Below are 16625 nucleotides of genomic sequence, written 5' to 3'. Positions count from 1 at the left end.
GACCGGAACCGTGAACGCCTTCAAAATTCAAATGGTTTCCCCAAATCTTGCGTAAATCGATGCTAATGGAATTAGAAGCCAGACATACCAGGTTAGACTTTACTATGTATAAGCCCTGCTTCTGAGTCCGGACCATTCGGATAGAAACAGTAAATATTATGAGTCAAGAGATTCGAAGTTAACACAGACAACTTACAAACATTGAATTGTAGAAGGCATTGTCAAAAACAAGCTTGTCCGCTCGTATACATGAAATATCGCTGTCTGTCTTCTGCAATTTTAATGGCAAGAAACCTTGATACGAGCTTAATATTATGCTATTTGGAAACAGGATTGACAATTGTCAATACTATGCAGCCAGCAGTACAATTACTGGCATAAAAACCTAGTTGCTGTGGTGCTAATTATTCAACCTGGTTGTTGTGGTGCTAATTCAACCTAGTTGCTGTGGTGCTAATTATTCAACCTGGTTGTTGTGGTGCTAATTCAACCTGGTTGCTGTGGTGCTGATTCAAGTGCCGTTCTTGTAAGTTGGAGATGACTTTTCATTACGTATTTCATGACATGCTGGCGAAAAGCTCTCGGACATTGTTTAAGCGGCACCGAAGATCCTCATTCTTAGAGTCAATCGTCATCAGATGGCCTATCTCTTCTTCCCATTTCGCAATCTGCTCGTCGTGAAGTCTGGCATTGTCGTTAAAGCGCACATTTTTCTCGGGAAAAGAAAGAACCGAAACATTGAATCACAACGCAGGTGAAGCAATATAAAGCGCAGTGACAAAAGAATACTGCATAAGATTTTCCTCGAAAGCATTTGAAGCCTGCGCGAAGAAGCTCTTCACCGTGTCCAAGACTTCAGAAACCTGTCCTAATACAAAGATCAATCATCGAAGTGTTGGTTATAAATATTTAAACACAGCATTTTTTATCGACGTTCGATGCTAGAAATTGACCCTCCCCCCTTTGCCACCAGCTTGAGCTGGAACTAAAGAGACACACAATCTTGATCAGTCTGTGAATCAGAGAAGAATGCGAGCTTATAAGTTGCAACGAAGCAAGAACTGTTGCAGGATCTTAACTAATTAGAGACAGTAGTACTTATGAACCTCGATGAGAGACATGAAATACGCGCCAAACTGGAAATAGATGGCCTTCATGTCCTCGGCCAATGGTAGAGAAACAGAGATCATTAACCTGCAGAGTGAAGCGGTCAATTCGTTGCCGGATCTCACGAATGTTGGCCTCCATGTCTGCAGAGAGATTGCTCGACGTTTCGTGCTGGTTTGGACAAAATGCATTATTCATCATGTCAAACAAGAATCCAAGGAGATCAACATAACAGATAAAGAAGCTTCTTCTGAAAGGATTAAGGTCCGCGTGCCGCTGTCGTAGACACGGCAGATGACAACATGGTTGGAGATCAAGAAGAAGGACGCTGATCCTGCCCTTACCAGACTATTGCAATTCGACGTCTTTCTTTTGCGCTTCTTTGATCTTGCCTGATCATCCACTGCGCCTGCTGAGGCAACGTCTCTCATGCAAAATTGCTCAGCTGGATCCATAATTCGCTCCAATCAACGATTTTGGCGACCCGAAGCAACTAATTTTCAAACAAACCAACGAGGAGTATGCAGAATACTGCAGTCTGCAATCCCTATTCGTGAACTGAACTAGACCTATGGGATAACTGGAGTCTCTGGTGCTATGGCTCTTTGGATCACACCCAAATAAAGAGTCCCCTTTAAAATTCTGCAGACTCCAACTTTGGCACTCCCCCGTCCCCAGGCATTTAAAATCGGTGCTTACACAAAAAAGCATTTAAAATCGGATGCTTACACCAATTTTTTTTTAAAAAATGCGTTTTAGTGTATTTTTACGTATTGTGGAATTCAAAAATGCTGCGCCAGAAGACTTGAAACTTCCCTAAAAAGGGGCTTCTAGCCTTCTTCTTAATCCTTTTTATTAAATCTATCTCTACATTCTATATTGCTATATTATTTTTGTTGTAGTTTTGAAAAGCATTGAACCTCCAGCAGGCTTTCCTAACTTACCCCCTTCCCAAACCTTCCTTTTTTAATTAAAAATCTATCTCTCTCAAGTGTAATCAGTGCTTCCCCTTCCTCTTTTACTTAAAACCCCCCGTTTCTCTCACGAGTAGGCTCTCTCTCTCTCTCTCTCTCTCAAAATTATTAGATAATTTTTTTTTACAAATCTCTTTTTCTCTCCCTTTTAAAGTCAAAAGTTTCTCTCTCTCTCTCTCTCTCTCTCTCACAGTTAGATTAAACTTTTTAATTTAAACTTATATTTTTTTTCTCTTTTTTCTTCTTTTTTAATAAAATATTAAAAATTCTCTTTTAATTAAATAGTTTAAAAGTTTTTTAATTGAAATTATTTTTCACATACTTTGAGAGAGAGAGAGAGAGAGAGAGAGAGAGAGAGAGAGAGAGAGAGAAAGAAGAAGAAGAAGAAGAAGAACATAAAGAGAGAATTATAAAATGTAAGACAGAGAAAGAAAGAGAACAAAAAAGAGAGGGGAAAAAAAGAAAAAAGAGGAGAGGGAGAAGGGAAAGAGAGGAGAGGAAAAAGTAATTATGGAATATGAGAGAAGAAAAAAAGGAGAGAAAATCTAAAAAAACAAGGAGAGAGGAGAGAAGAAGAAGCAAAAGAACAAAAGAAAAAAAAGGAGAGAGTCTAGGGAAAAAGAGGGAAGAGAGAGAGATTAAAAAATAGGAGAGAGAGAGAGAGAGAGAGAAGAAGAAGAAAAAAAACTAAAAAGAGAGCAAAGAGAGAAGAGAAAAGAGGAGAGAGGGGGAAAAGGTAGAGAGAGAAAAAAGAGAAAAGAGAGGGAGAAAAAATATGAGAGAGAGGAGGCAAAAGAAACGAGGAGAGAGAGAGAGAAGAAGAAGAAGAAGAAAAAGAAGAAAGAGGGAAGAGGGAGAAAAAAATATGAGAGAGAGAAGAAGAAAAGAAAAAAAAGAGGAGAGAGAGAGAAGAAGAAGAAGAAGAAGAAAAAGAAGAAAGAGGGAAGAGGGAGAAAAAAATATGAGAGAGAGAGAGAGAGAGAGAGAGAGAGAGAGAGAGAGAGAGAGAGAGAGAAGAGAGAAGGGAAAAAATAGGAGAGAAAAGAAAAAAGAGGGAGAGAAAGGGAAAAGAGGGGAGAGAAAGGCAAAGAAAAAAGAGGAGAGAGAAACTTTAAAAAGTAGGGAGAGAGAGAAGAAGAAGAAAATAAAATAAAAAACAGGAAAGAGAAAGAGAGTGAGAAAAATAATGAGAGAGAGGGGAAGCAAAAGAAATGAGAAGACATGTGAGAGAGAGAGAGAGAGAGAGAGAGAGAGAGAGAGAGTAGAAGAAGAAGAAAAGAAGGGAGAGATAAGAAAAAAAGGAAAAAGAGGAGAGAGAGAGAGAGAGAGGAGAGAAAAAAGCGGGAAGAGAGAGGGAGAAAAAAGATTGAGAGAAAGAGGAAAGAGAGAAGGGGGTGAGAAGAGAAAAAAAATGAATAGAGAGAGAGAGAGAGAGAGAGAGAGAGAGAGAGAGAGAGAGAGAGAGAGAGAGAGAGAGAGAGAGAGAGAAGAGAGAAGAAGAAGAAGAAGAAGAAGAAGAAGAAAAGATAAGAAAAAAGAGGAAAGAGAGAGATGGAGAAAAAAGATGAGAGAGAGGGAGGGAAAAGAGGAGAGAGAAGCAAGAACGGGAGAAAATATTGAGAGAAAGGAAAGAGAGAGAGAGGGTGACAAGAGAAAAAAAATGGAGGGGAGAGAGAGAGAGAGAGAGAGAGAGAGAGAGAGAGAGAGAGAGAGAGAGAGCAAAGAGAGAAAAAGTAGGAGAGAAAAAACGAAAAAGAGAGGGGAGAAAAAGGCAACCAAAAAAGAAGAGAGAGAGAAGGGAAAATAGGAGAGAGAAAAAGGAGGGAAGAGAGGGAGAAAAAAATGAGAGAGAGGGGAATAAAAGAGAGGTGAGAAGAGAGAGCAAGAGAAATAGACTTGAGAGAGAGAGAGAGAGAGAGAGAGAGAGAGAGAGAGAGAGAGAGAGAGAGAGAGAGAGAGAGAGAGATGGAAAGGGAAAGAAAAGAAAAAAAAGAAGGAAGAGAGAGTAAAGCGAGAAAAAATTGAGAGAGAGGGGGTGAGAAGAGAGAAAATAAAAAGGAGGGAGAGGTGAGAAGAGGGAGAGGTGAGGAAAGAGAGAGAGAGAGAGAGAGGTTTGACTTGAACTTCAAACTTTGTGAGATCCAATTAGTACGGACTTTGTGTATAGATGAAATTTTATAATTTTAATGCATAAAAGAGATTGTATGCATATCTAGGTTTTATATTACAAATTTTATAAATTGCTTTAGTTAAACGTTTGGTGAGAGAGAGAGAGAGCATTAGGAAAAAAATAAACTCACAAATGGGCCCTTAAAAATAATATAATTTAAGATGTGGGCCTTTTGGATTGTCCAATAGGAAGGCTAGATGTTGAATCCATGGAGGGTGAACCTTCTCTCTCCAAATCTTGGGTTTTCTATTAAAAAAAGGGATAGTGGGGGATTTTTAAAAAGGGAGAATGAATAGTACACAAAGGAGAATTTTCAATTTCAGTTTTTTTCCCTCTCACGAAATCAGTTTGATCCAAAGTTGAGCAACATACCACTTTCCCTCTCTTCTCTATACTCATGAATTTTCGTCTCCATTGAAGCTCCCTATTGAGAGTAATTAGGTTTTTGAGCATTCTGCTTACCTCTGCACTTTCTTCTTCATGTAGCTCCAGATTTTGGGTAAAACACAGGTGCCCATCTCTCTTTGCATTTTCTATTGTTTACTATTTTTTCAATAGGGTTTGATGTCGTTTCTTATTGTTATTGTTGTTTTATTGCAGAGGTTGTTCATGGGGGATTCACTAGTGTAGTAATAAGGAGACATCACCTGTGTGCAATAAATATATGAAAATACCCTTTATCTACCCCCTATTTATGGAACCTTACCTTATAAAATGTACTTTCCTTCCCTTAAATAACCCCCCTCCCTTACACTCATGTGGTACCATATGGTAAACCCTAGTGTACCCCCTGGGAGGTTGTTTGGGATAGGAGACAGAGGTGCTCATCTCTCTCTCTCTCTCTCTCTCTCTCTCTCTCTCTCTCTGTGTTGTTTCTCTTTTATGTTGTGTTTTCAATAGAATTTGATGTTGGTTCTATTTGTTTTTTTCTTGCAGAGTTTATTTATTCTCTTTTATGTTGTGTTTCCAATAGAATTTGATGTTGATTCTAATTGTTATTTTCTTGCAAAGTTTATTTGGAGCAAGAGGCAAAGGTGTTAACCTCTCTCTCTGTTTGTTTGTTTTTTGTTGATATCTTTTCAATACAACATAATGTTAGTTCTAACCCTTGTTGTTGTTTTATTGCAGAGATCATTTTGGGTGACATTGTATAAGTGCTCATCTCTCTCTCCCTTTCTCTTTCTCTCTCTGTGTTTCCTCTTTTCTACTGTTTTTTTAATATACCTTTATGTAAATACTAACTCTTGCTATTGTCTTTTGCAGAGATCAATTTAGTCAAGATTGAATAGGTGCTCATTTCTTTCTCTCTCCCACGTACTCACACACTCTCTCTTTCTTTCTCTCTGCATTTTCCCTTTTCTACTATCTTTACAATACGGTTTGATGCTAGTTCTATCTTAAGGATCAATTGTTGTTGCACCACTTAACACAAGGCAGAGCATAGATTCTATAGCTCAATTTACAGGTAAATCTGTCATATTTTGTGGTGCTAAAATTTATTCAATTAGTGACTTTTATGTTTGATGGGATTGATGTTTTCTTATGTCCATCATTTGCAATGGATTTTGATTAGCAACAATTCAATCTTATCTTCAACAGATCAGCTTATAGGTAAATTGGCCCTGTTTTGTATTGCTTCTATTCATGTAGTTATGTAGATATTTTTTGTTAAAAGGGATTCATGCAAGTATTTTTGTTAAAAGAGATTCATGCAAGTATTTTTTTGTACATGTAGGTATTATACAAGGTTTAGGTGAAGCACATAATTCTCGATTGACTATTTTGATGTGGTGACTGATTCCTTTATGCTGGATGTTATGGATCTGTTGGAAGTCGATGGTCAAAAATCCTCTACTTTATTGGTCATATGTGTCCATTCGGATCTCCATGCCAATTGGCAATGATCCATGAAACTCTTCTATCATATCATCCATATAATACACAATGTGTCGAGTCTTAGAATATCTCATGTATCAATCCAATGTGCCTATTGCCATGTGGCTATATCCTTGTAACAACTACTCTATAATACCCACATTTCATATAATGTATTGAGTCAAATCAGTCATTATAATAAAATTTATTTTGGCAAAATTCTCTGAGTATTCTTGTGCTATTCTTTTCATAATATTTCATGTAAATGGTATGATTAAAGTGATGCCTTGAAATTGAATCTATACTTTGTGTCAATGTACATATCCAGATGCGTTTCGATATCCATGTTTATGTCTATTTATAAAAGTGTAAACATCTCTTAATTCCATGTTGATTTATATGGCATATTGATGATTACTAGACAGACTTAAAATGCTTATTATTTAGGGGTTAATACATATTTCTTTACATCTAATGTGTAGGCTATAATGCTGGAGAGAAGAACAAGAATTCTCTCAATAGAAGTACGTAATAGAAAAGATAAAGAAGAGAATTTGGATCACTGATATGTATCATTGCTCGTCGTGGGTACATATGCGTCCAAGTATGAAGGGAGCTTTTAGGGTGAAAGCATCTGCAATTGTAGATGTATCAAAGTACTAGAAGGATAAAATTTTAGCTCTCAGACAAAGGAATGTTGATTCTCACCTTGTAACAGAGGCATTTGTACAACATGTATTCATGCAAAAACAAATACATATTATGTCCACTGTGCCCTTTCAACGAAACATTGCAAACAATAAGTATTTGCAACTCATTGAGAATGAGAAATTTCATGATATCTATGTAACAACTTGTCTCATATTTACAGAAGTATACCCTTCGGATTGCTATGAGTGGCAAAATGTTGAGAGTTTCACAGGTTCTTTTAAGTGTTACCACCTTGAAATTGGTAGATTGCTCACAGAGGACCTTGTTTTTTTCTATGACTCTAAGTACATATTGCCCAAGGGGGGTTGAGAATATGGAACCCTTGAGTCTATGCCCAAGTGGGGTCGAGAATGGCCATTGTGTAGTAGCGACATTTTGCACATATGTAGCACAAAAATTTCAGCAGACATATTGAATTCTATAAAGCCAAGCACCAGCTCAAAGAATGTACATCTAAGCTGGTTCATACCGATTGCAATTTTTGCACCCATATTCAAGGAATATAAGGTTTTGAGACGTTCCAAAAGCATGTACGTCATAAAAAGTGCATTAAAGGATTATGTAAAAGGGATTCTAGGCAAAACTTGGACATAAAAAATGATTCATAGTCCTAACACAATGGAGTGTCGAGTCACAACAAGGGACATGGCTTTTAGGTAAATTTTTTCTCTCTTAGTTGACTATTATCTTACTTTGGGATGAATCTTTCCAATTAAAGGTACTTTGTCACATGACACACTTTATGCCTAGTGTTCTAGATCGTAGATGGAGAATACTCAAGGATAAATGGTTGTGCCTTGATCAAGACATGCATGAAAGTGTAGCTGTGGATGTTACTGTCATTTGTGAGGGCCACGAGCCCCAAGTGTTTCAAATGGAGAATGATTGGCCCTTGAGTATAATGTGCCAGGAAATTACAATGTTAATGTAGAATCCACTTGTTAGCTTCTATTTTAAACTAGATGGTAGGAAAATTCAAAGCCGAGCTGAGAATACTGTTACCAGAGGAAAGTGTGTGACTCCACATATTTTAGAAATTGTAGAGCCTCCCTAAAAATCCCAACACCACAAGTTGTAATATCCAACACCTATAAATTTTTGGATCTTTTTTGCCAATAAAATATTGTCACTTGCAAACTTGTAATATTTAAAAATTATGGTATTTATGTAAAATCATACACTTGTTATACACTTTTGACATCAACGCATTTACATATGCATGTAAACTTCACAAAGACGTAAGTAAAGCCATAACTAAATATTGTATGCGAACAACCCTTAATGGTTTAAAACTTAAGGTTTTTAAGGTAGAACTAGTTTAGTTCTTGTTTCATTGTTTCATTTCACACTTTCTCTCTTCATCTCTTTATATCCACCACATCCCTCCTACTTGCTGCGATGGATGCTCGTGTATAGTTTGATGAGTGGATCCACGAGACTATCTTTGCCAACCAGGTTGACAGAATATTTCAGGTTTTCTCTAAGAACTTCAACCTTGAAAGCATGCTCTCATCGCTGGATTCCTCCCTTCAAGTTTTGAAAGACTTTGTGAGTACCATTGCTACATGCACATACTCCATCGAGGGATCCGACATGACTTGGGTGCCTCTGGAATAGCTCATGGTATTTTAAACAGGGAAGAATCACAAAAAAGTGGTGAATAGGTGTTTGGTCCATGTGGATCCTTTGCACAGAGTATGTACTATTCTCATGGGCAGTGCACCAAGTACAAAACATTTGGATCTCATGGAATGTGATTGTGCATTGGCAATTTACCTCCTTGCATTGGATACACCCCTAAAGGAGGAGAGAGATGAAGATAAAACTCCATAGGTTGTTGCTATCATGTACACAGGAGAAGAATTGATTGAAGAGCTCATAAATGTTGAAGAGGAACATCGGGTGGTGGCAAAGCAAGGGTTGGTTCTCATGGTTTTATCTTCTTCAGAACAGCCACAAGTCGACCAACCCAACCTTGCCTCCTTGACACCCATTGAAGTAGATGGTGTATAATACTTGCTTCTATCATATGTGCTAGAATACTTGGAAATGAAGGACGAAGAGTTTTTTTCATCCTAGTCATGGATTCGATGGAAGACCTGATCGATTATGATTACATGGATGTGTATCCGACGATGGAAAAGATTAGAAGATCTGATGGCACAATCTTGGATACAGTGAGTGCCATCATAGCAGCACAGGAGCATATTATCTCGGTTAAAGAAGATTACTTTGTGTCGGATGCTGAATTTGAAGCACTACAGCATGATTTGTTCGGACCAAGGCCCCATCTTCCTACCAAGGAGTTTGTAGATCCCTTTACCGCCCAAAGAGATACATCGCTGATACACGAGGAAATGAATATACAAGATGATTTGGAGAATATGAGATTTCTAACTACCATATATTTTTATGCGACAAAACTTGACGGTAGGGTGCATCGAGTCCCCTGGAGTCCACCGGTAAAATCATGGCAAAAAATAATGCCTACAGCTGCCCTGTCTGAAGTCTAGCGTATGGGGCCACTTTTTAGGCAAAAAGTGGCCCCAAACGCCAGACTTCAAATAAGGCAGCTCCAGGTAATCTGTTCGAAGTCTAGCGTCTGGGGCCACTTTATGGGCAAAAAGTGGCCCCAAATGCCAGACTTCGAATAGGGCAGTTGCAGGCATCATTTAGGCCCAGAAAGTGGCCCCAGATGCCAGACTTCGAATAGGGCAGTTGCAGGCATTATTTTTGGCCCAAAAAGTGGCTCCAGATCCCAGACTTCGGACAAGGCAACTATAGGTATCATTTTTTGCCATGATTTCACCTGTGGACTCCTGGGGTCCCGACGCACCCTACCGTCAAGTTTCATCACTTTTTGATAACTCTACGTTAGTCTCTAAATATATTGTTTGATTTGACTTTGTCATTCAGGACATACTGTACATAGATAAGTTTGCATCAAGGCAAGGAGGAGCTCGGTATGCGGATCGACGGAAGGATTTAGCTCTGAAGGAGTACATTGGCAACCTTGTTACAAACTTGTTGGTCTTCCATAAGAAGTGCTCACCAGGAGGGCAAGAAATAATCATGAAAATTTGAGCTTTGACCAAGTTTGAACCTTTTCGAGCGATACCTATGACATCTAGCTTGGAGAAGGTGGTGCTAATCAAGTGGTCAAAGCTTCTTTACTTATTTGACCAAACGCGTGGTGGAGCAATGTGTGTGCTTGCTATATTAGGTGACATTGCTAAAGTGTCAAATCCTTTTCTCTTGGAGAAAGAGCTGAAGGGGGAGCGCATCACTTTTGAAGCAAAGAAGAAACGTATATTTTCATCGGAAGCTGGCCCCTCCTCTCCACCGATGAAAAATCCAAGGAACAATTGAGAGTTCTTATTGGCTATCGGCTTTTTATATCTACTATCACCATCAACCATTGCATGTATTTTTCTTGATGAATATAAGATACTTTACTTTGTCCCTATAAATAAATATTTATTGAATAAATGTGTAGTTTGTGTAAGTGTGATGATAATGTGTAGTACGTGAATGATGAATTCGCATACATTAACATAATTCAATGCGTAGTACTGCACTTGCGATTGTGTAAGTGTGACGATAATGTGTGGTACATGAATGACACATTCACATACATTAATATAATTTAACGCGTAGTACTACACTTGCGATTGTGCATAAGCAATAACGTAACTCGTATTCGTATATATTACTACTTTTGATGTATTCGTACGTTAAACAAAAATTAAGAGCCATACGTTTCAAGAAACAAAATAAAACAACTTTACTCAATTATTTGAATTCAATACACATCACATGAGATATTATGTATATATAAATAAATATTCCAATGTGACAGAATATACAAAATTGTTTGGCCTTCCAAGATGCTATGGTACTATAACACTCATTACAAAACCTTGCATCATTAATCTCATAACCTATGGAGGAGTCCCCTTGCTATGTCGAAGACGAATGATAAATTTCATGTCTTTATCGGTGATTGTGACATACTTTGCATGGATGGCCGCAAGCTATGTATCATCAAACAAGTCGATGAGAAACCCCTCTACAGCCATTTGTAGAGCCTCCATAGCTGCAGCAGCCCACCTTCCTGCTAGTGGGCCATCCCGCACTCATGCCCAAAATCTTCCCATCCCTTTGAGCTCCAAGTCTTGCATGACTTCTTGAACAACCTTATGAAAAGAATTTATTAGGATGAGAAGCTTGTATCTGTGTTGGATTCTCCTTATCTCCCGAAGGGTGAAGTTTCCATCTCCTCTTCTTCTGTGGTGGTCCTTATGCTCTATGGGGAGTACCTGTTGCTGCACTAGAGGAGGCTCCACCTTGTGCTCCAGGTGGCGGGCCTTGGCATGAGGTCTTCCCGAGGCCAAAACAGCAAGGTGCTTGCTTGGTGTGCGCCATGCAAGCTTGAGGAGGGCAAGATGGAGAAGAGATAGAGGTTAGGGGTGTGAGAATGGAGGAAGCAAAGAAAGAAAGATATGAAAATGAGAAGAAGAATGAACTTTTATCCCTTTTAAATCTCGAAACTGAGTTAATGTAGCTTCATATGTACTATCCATTGTGTGATTGTAAATCCATAAAACACAATATTAGTGAGTTTGGGAATCTCCCAATTCCCATTTTTTGAATACTAAAAAGGTGGCACCCGGATAACATGCCCATAAGTTTTTCAAAACCATATGATGTGACCTATCATTGGAAAGCGCTTGAAAAAGGGGATCTATTGAGCTATGGAGCGCTTGATGTGGAGTTATAGTGTTCAAGTTATGACAAATCCAAAGATTTGACCATGTGTCCCAAACTTGTGGAAAATTCTGTTATAACCCTTTATCGGAATGCGACGAAACTTCACATGCGCACTCGTTAGGTGGCTAAGAGCCTTTTGAAAAAAAAAAACCTGCAGACCCTTGGTCCGAAGTCTGGTGTCTAGAGCCACTTTCATAGCATTATGGATCCCCCTTGGACCCGATCAGGCGCATTGCGCCACGGACGATCTCAACGCGACATGGCACAGTGCCAATGCAACTCAACAGTCCACCATTACACCTCCCCCCATCGGGAAAGAAGTTTTCCCAAGGCACTTGAACTTTCTTGGTGCTTACGCAAGGGCACACCCATAAAACCCTTCACTTCGGGCCAACATCCCACTCACCTCTCACCCCACAAAATGACTATCCAATCCCCCACCCTCACCATCCTTACTCACCTATTCTTGAATACACTCACCATCTCCACTCACCTATTCACTGAATGCACTCATCACCATCCCCACTCATCTATTCCTGGTGGGAGCCCTGAGCCACTTAACCATGCCTAGGTGACATGCAATACGGCCCCATGCCGCGACACATGGTGGGAGCCCTGAGCCACTTAACCAAGCCCAGGTGACATGCACTACGGCCCCATGCCATGACACAACTTGGAGAGCCAAGTCTCGAGTCGTTGAAGGTACCCCCACTATACACACACCCCCCATGAAAGTGGCTCCAGACGCCAGACTTCGGACCAGGAGTTTGCATGCATTAAAAAAATAATAATAATAATAAATTGGGCTCATGGCCACCTAACGAGTGCATTTGTGAAATTTCGTCGCATTTCGATAAAGTTTAGTATTTTAACAATTATCCCACACCAAAATTATGGATGGATTGATAATTGAGAAATCAATATCGCGACTACTGGCCTTTAGAAACTTTGCACCACATAGACTATACAAAGGCATAATGAGTAAAGTCTGCAATAAGAAATGGCAAATTTTTGCATGTTTTTCCTATTGAAATTGATTGAAATTTACAGTGCTAATAAAAATTGTAAGTAAGAATTGAAAATACAGCGAATATGCATTGTCAAAGTTGAGAGCAAAGGACAAGAGTAAAAATTTAATTCATAATTTAAGGGCGCATGCAATAGTTTTGCACTGGGACATAGTCATATGTCCAATGCACGAGGATAAAACTATGCCAAAAAAGATAACATTACAAATTATGTTCATTCCATTGGAACGAATGCATCCTTCATTGCTTGAAGATTTCTTACAAGTTGGAAGTCCTTGGGAGTTACAGTGATGCGCTTCACATGTATTGCACAATGTTGATCATCAGTCATCAAGTCAACTAAAAAGGCCTCTGCAACACACTGTAGAGCATGAAGACATTCTTTTGTGAAGTGATCAGGTCTATCCTGACCTTGTGCTAAAAACCACCTCCTGCTTTATGTGCGGTAGAGGTCTTGCACAATCTCGCGAACAAGTCTCGAGAAGCTCGCCTTCGGAATGATAAGATCAAAAGAGCATTGATACCTCTCCTAATTTCTCTCAAGGCCTCAAAGCAAGGCTTTTTTGGTAAGTTACTAAATTTTCATGATCTCTTCTCATCTTTTTCAATCGTCACTTGATGCTTGTGTAGCCCAATTTGTAATAGCACTCCTACACATTGCAATGGCTTCTTCTGGTTGCATCCTATAAGCAAAGTAAATGTATTCATATACAAGTTTCTCCATGATTCTGACAAAAGCATGCAATGAACAAATGTGAATATCTAATGGAATGTTGAAGATGGGCTTTCAAGTGGGATCTTCTCTATTGCGCGTCAGTGTAGCACTTGTCACCCTTTGCCAATTCTTCTTTCCATCATTTCCTTCCACCCTCTCTATCAAGCAATATAGGCATGGATTCTTTGTATTTGCACCATTGGAGATTCCACACATGCATTTTAAAATTTTCAAGTCTCTTGCAAGATGCCATTCAACCAAGTATTGACCATACCCTTCATCAACCGAAAGCATCTCACCATGTTCCTAACGTTCGATGATGCTTGGAATGCTTGTGTGCATCAAGAACAGCTGCAGCACCTCAAATGTTTCCTTAGGAACTTCAAATGCAGTGAGCCACCACACATGGCACTCGGATCGAACACTAAAGTTTACTGGGTTGTTCTTATGGAATTGTAAAGCTCTATTCATCAGAGTTACACTAACTCTTTCAAGCTTTGCTTGTTAGACGACCTCACTTTTATCTAATTATATAACAAACTGCAATTTACAATTACATTCCTCAACAGACATATTATAGTACATTACCATTGCCGACTGCACCTTGTACAAATCTAAATAGTAATTGTTGAGTTCGGTGAACTTCACCTCATATGCATTTTTTGTCCCAACCGTTAGTGTTTCCACGCATTGAACATGTATGGGATCTCCTATTAGCTCTAAAACGTTTGTATTAAGTTGCCCTCGTGCCTCTATTAACTTTGAAGGTTGAGAAAGAGGCACGATTATATTTCTCTTCAACACACAGCCAAACCCAGCCTTCACACCTTTGAATATCTTTGAGTAAGTCGTCGTGCTAATACCAACCCTATCACAAATAGATTGTGCATCCACAGCTAAGGGATTTGCTCAAAGCATTTTCCAATGTACTTGCCTTTAGCAATCTACTAATACACGATCCAACCTTACCCTCACCTAGGTTCTCTTTTTGAGCTACTTTACATGTTTTGATACATCGCTTCCACTGGCCGCTATTCACAATTAACTCATTGATTAGCTTCTTCTTTCGTTTATGCTCCTGTGTTAGCTTGCTATTGATCTTTCTCAAGTCATCCAATTATGCATTTGCCTCCTCATATGAGATACCAATGTCATGGATTGTATCCTGTATTGAAATAATTTGATTGTTTTGTTGAATTATAGTGTCATTCAGCTGTACCACTTATCCTATAAGCTGTTGTATACAAAGTTGATGTGTAGCAATCACATCATGGTAATTTTTTATGGTTTCTTGGCAAGTTGTAAATACTTTGAATGCCTGATCATTGAGCCGCCGCCTAGTGTAACTGAGCAACCCATTTTCACCCTCGCACACATACTTCAGCAAATTTGTGATTGCTGAGAAAGTTGGAGGTCTATTGTTTAAGAGGTCAATTGGGTAGATTCCCCCATCAACCCACAAATCCACATGTTTTAATCCCATTTGCATGTAACTTTGCAAAACCTGAGGGTTGACACTACTACGCTGGGTTCTTTTGAATAATGGACATATTCAATCTCTACCTCAATATGCAGCTCCTTCTTTCTTGTGTTCATTTTACTATTAATAGAAATGGGGAACCTACTTAGTTGTCATAGGAGGTAGAGTGAAGATGCACAAAGAGGCACACAAAGGTGCCAAGGGAAAGGAGGGTGTAAGTCATTCACTCTAAGTTGTTTTATTTTTGGATCTCAATATTATGTAAGGTCCTAGCCATCCGTGCATGAAACTTTCTATAAAACCTAGCTTCTTTATAGGGTAATACAAGCTTACCTTTTGTTGTGGCTCATATGATGCATCTCTATGTACTAAGTCATACTATCTCTTCTATTTTTGTTATGCCCTCTTGAGTTTTTCTATTATTGTCATGCGCATAATTGGTTGATGTTTTGTTCAACGGCTGTACCAATCTATGGTGTCTTGTTTTTTGGGCTAAAGCTAAAGTTGCATCACATCAGGAGGAAGCCTAGGGTCGCATTCATACAATGTATGAAAGGGACTAATTCTAGTTGAATGTTGCACTATTGTGTGGTAAGCATGGAGTATATATGGTAGCATTTCATCACACTACTAATGACTTATACACAAAAATCATTTATTTAATAGTCCTATTCAGTCTTTCTGTGAGACTACTTGTTTGAGGGTGATAAGGTGATGCAAATACATGTGTCATGCCCATGCAACTTGTTAATATTTGAAACACCTTTGATTTGAATTGTGCTCATTGATCTAATAAGGTAGTTTTTGGACATGAGTGTCTCATAATCACTTCTTCCAAAAAGAAATTTGTTATTGGTGTAGCTGTTGCATTTAGTATAGCCTTAAAGTCATGCCATCTTCTCAAATATTTTGTGAGAACTATAAGATACTTTTTCCATGTTTTTGTCTCTACCAATAGTCCCACAGTCCCATACAACAAGTTGAAATGGATGCGTCATCTGAATAGGTTGTACTAGACATGTTGGAGTTAATGGTGGTATCTTGTGGGATTGATACATTATACATTCCTTGAAATTATCTGCTAATGTTTCACATTTTTGGCCAATGGTATCTGAGTTGCATGAGACTTAAAATTTTAGGTAGACTAAGATGTCCAAAGAGAGGATGTTTGTGATGGTAATCCATATACTCTATCTATAGTTTTTGTGGAATGTATAACAAGGGTTGTTGTCCTTGCTAAATGAAATATAGTAGTTGATTTTGAATTTGGAAGTGCATTTGACACTAATTTGGTTCCAAGCTTTGTAACTTGCGAATGATTTGTAATATTGTTGGATCTTGCACTTTGAGGATTGCTAACTATTATGGATCTATTGGTAATTGATCATGGATTGGAGGGCTTACCAATTGAGCTTGCTAGATTTGAATTATTCCTCTTGATAATGCATCAACTACCACATTTAATGCTCCTTTACAATATTTTATTTCAAGATCGTATTTTTGTAAGGCTAATATCCAATCTCGGGGGGGTCACCTTATAGAAGCACACTATATAACGTGCGTTCAAAGGATACTTTAAAAACCCCTTTTTTAAAAAAAATCACCATTTTATATACCCCTTTTGTGAATTTTGAAGGCAATAGTTGTATCCCCTCTGTAAATCTAAAATTTGAATCGAATGTGCATTTTCATGGCCCCTTCTGTACAATTCAAATTAAAACATAATACTACCATAGTGACTACTTCTCCAACTCAGCTCTTCCAAATAGAAAACCATGCATTGAGGATCATGTTT

The 16625-nt window shown here is 38.6% G+C and overlaps 1 protein-coding gene across 1 annotated transcript; it reads right to left on the bottom strand.

Annotated features, from left to right (window-relative positions):
• Positions 1–221: 221 nt before the first annotated feature.
• Positions 222–1766, bottom strand: LOC148035252 (knotted 1-binding protein). Its single transcript, XM_087680637.1, has 4 exons — positions 1452–1766; positions 1195–1278; positions 790–863; positions 222–684 (listed from the first exon to the last, which is right to left on the bottom strand). The coding sequence occupies exons 1-4, from the start codon at positions 1560–1562 to the stop codon at positions 558–560; spliced, it is 396 nt and encodes a 131-aa protein (XP_087536763.1). The 5' UTR covers positions 1563–1766; the 3' UTR covers positions 222–557.
• Between the last annotated feature and the right edge of the window lie 14859 nt (positions 1767–16625).

Source organism: Lygodium microphyllum, chromosome 6 (genome assembly GCF_053477565.2).
Source record: "Lygodium microphyllum isolate KBCC chromosome 6, Lygodium_microphyllum_v1.1.10, whole genome shotgun sequence".
NCBI lineage: Eukaryota > Viridiplantae > Streptophyta > Polypodiopsida > Schizaeales > Lygodiaceae > Lygodium > Lygodium microphyllum.
Note: the sequence above shows the minus strand (reverse complement) of the source record. Positions and strands in the feature narration are given on the sequence as shown.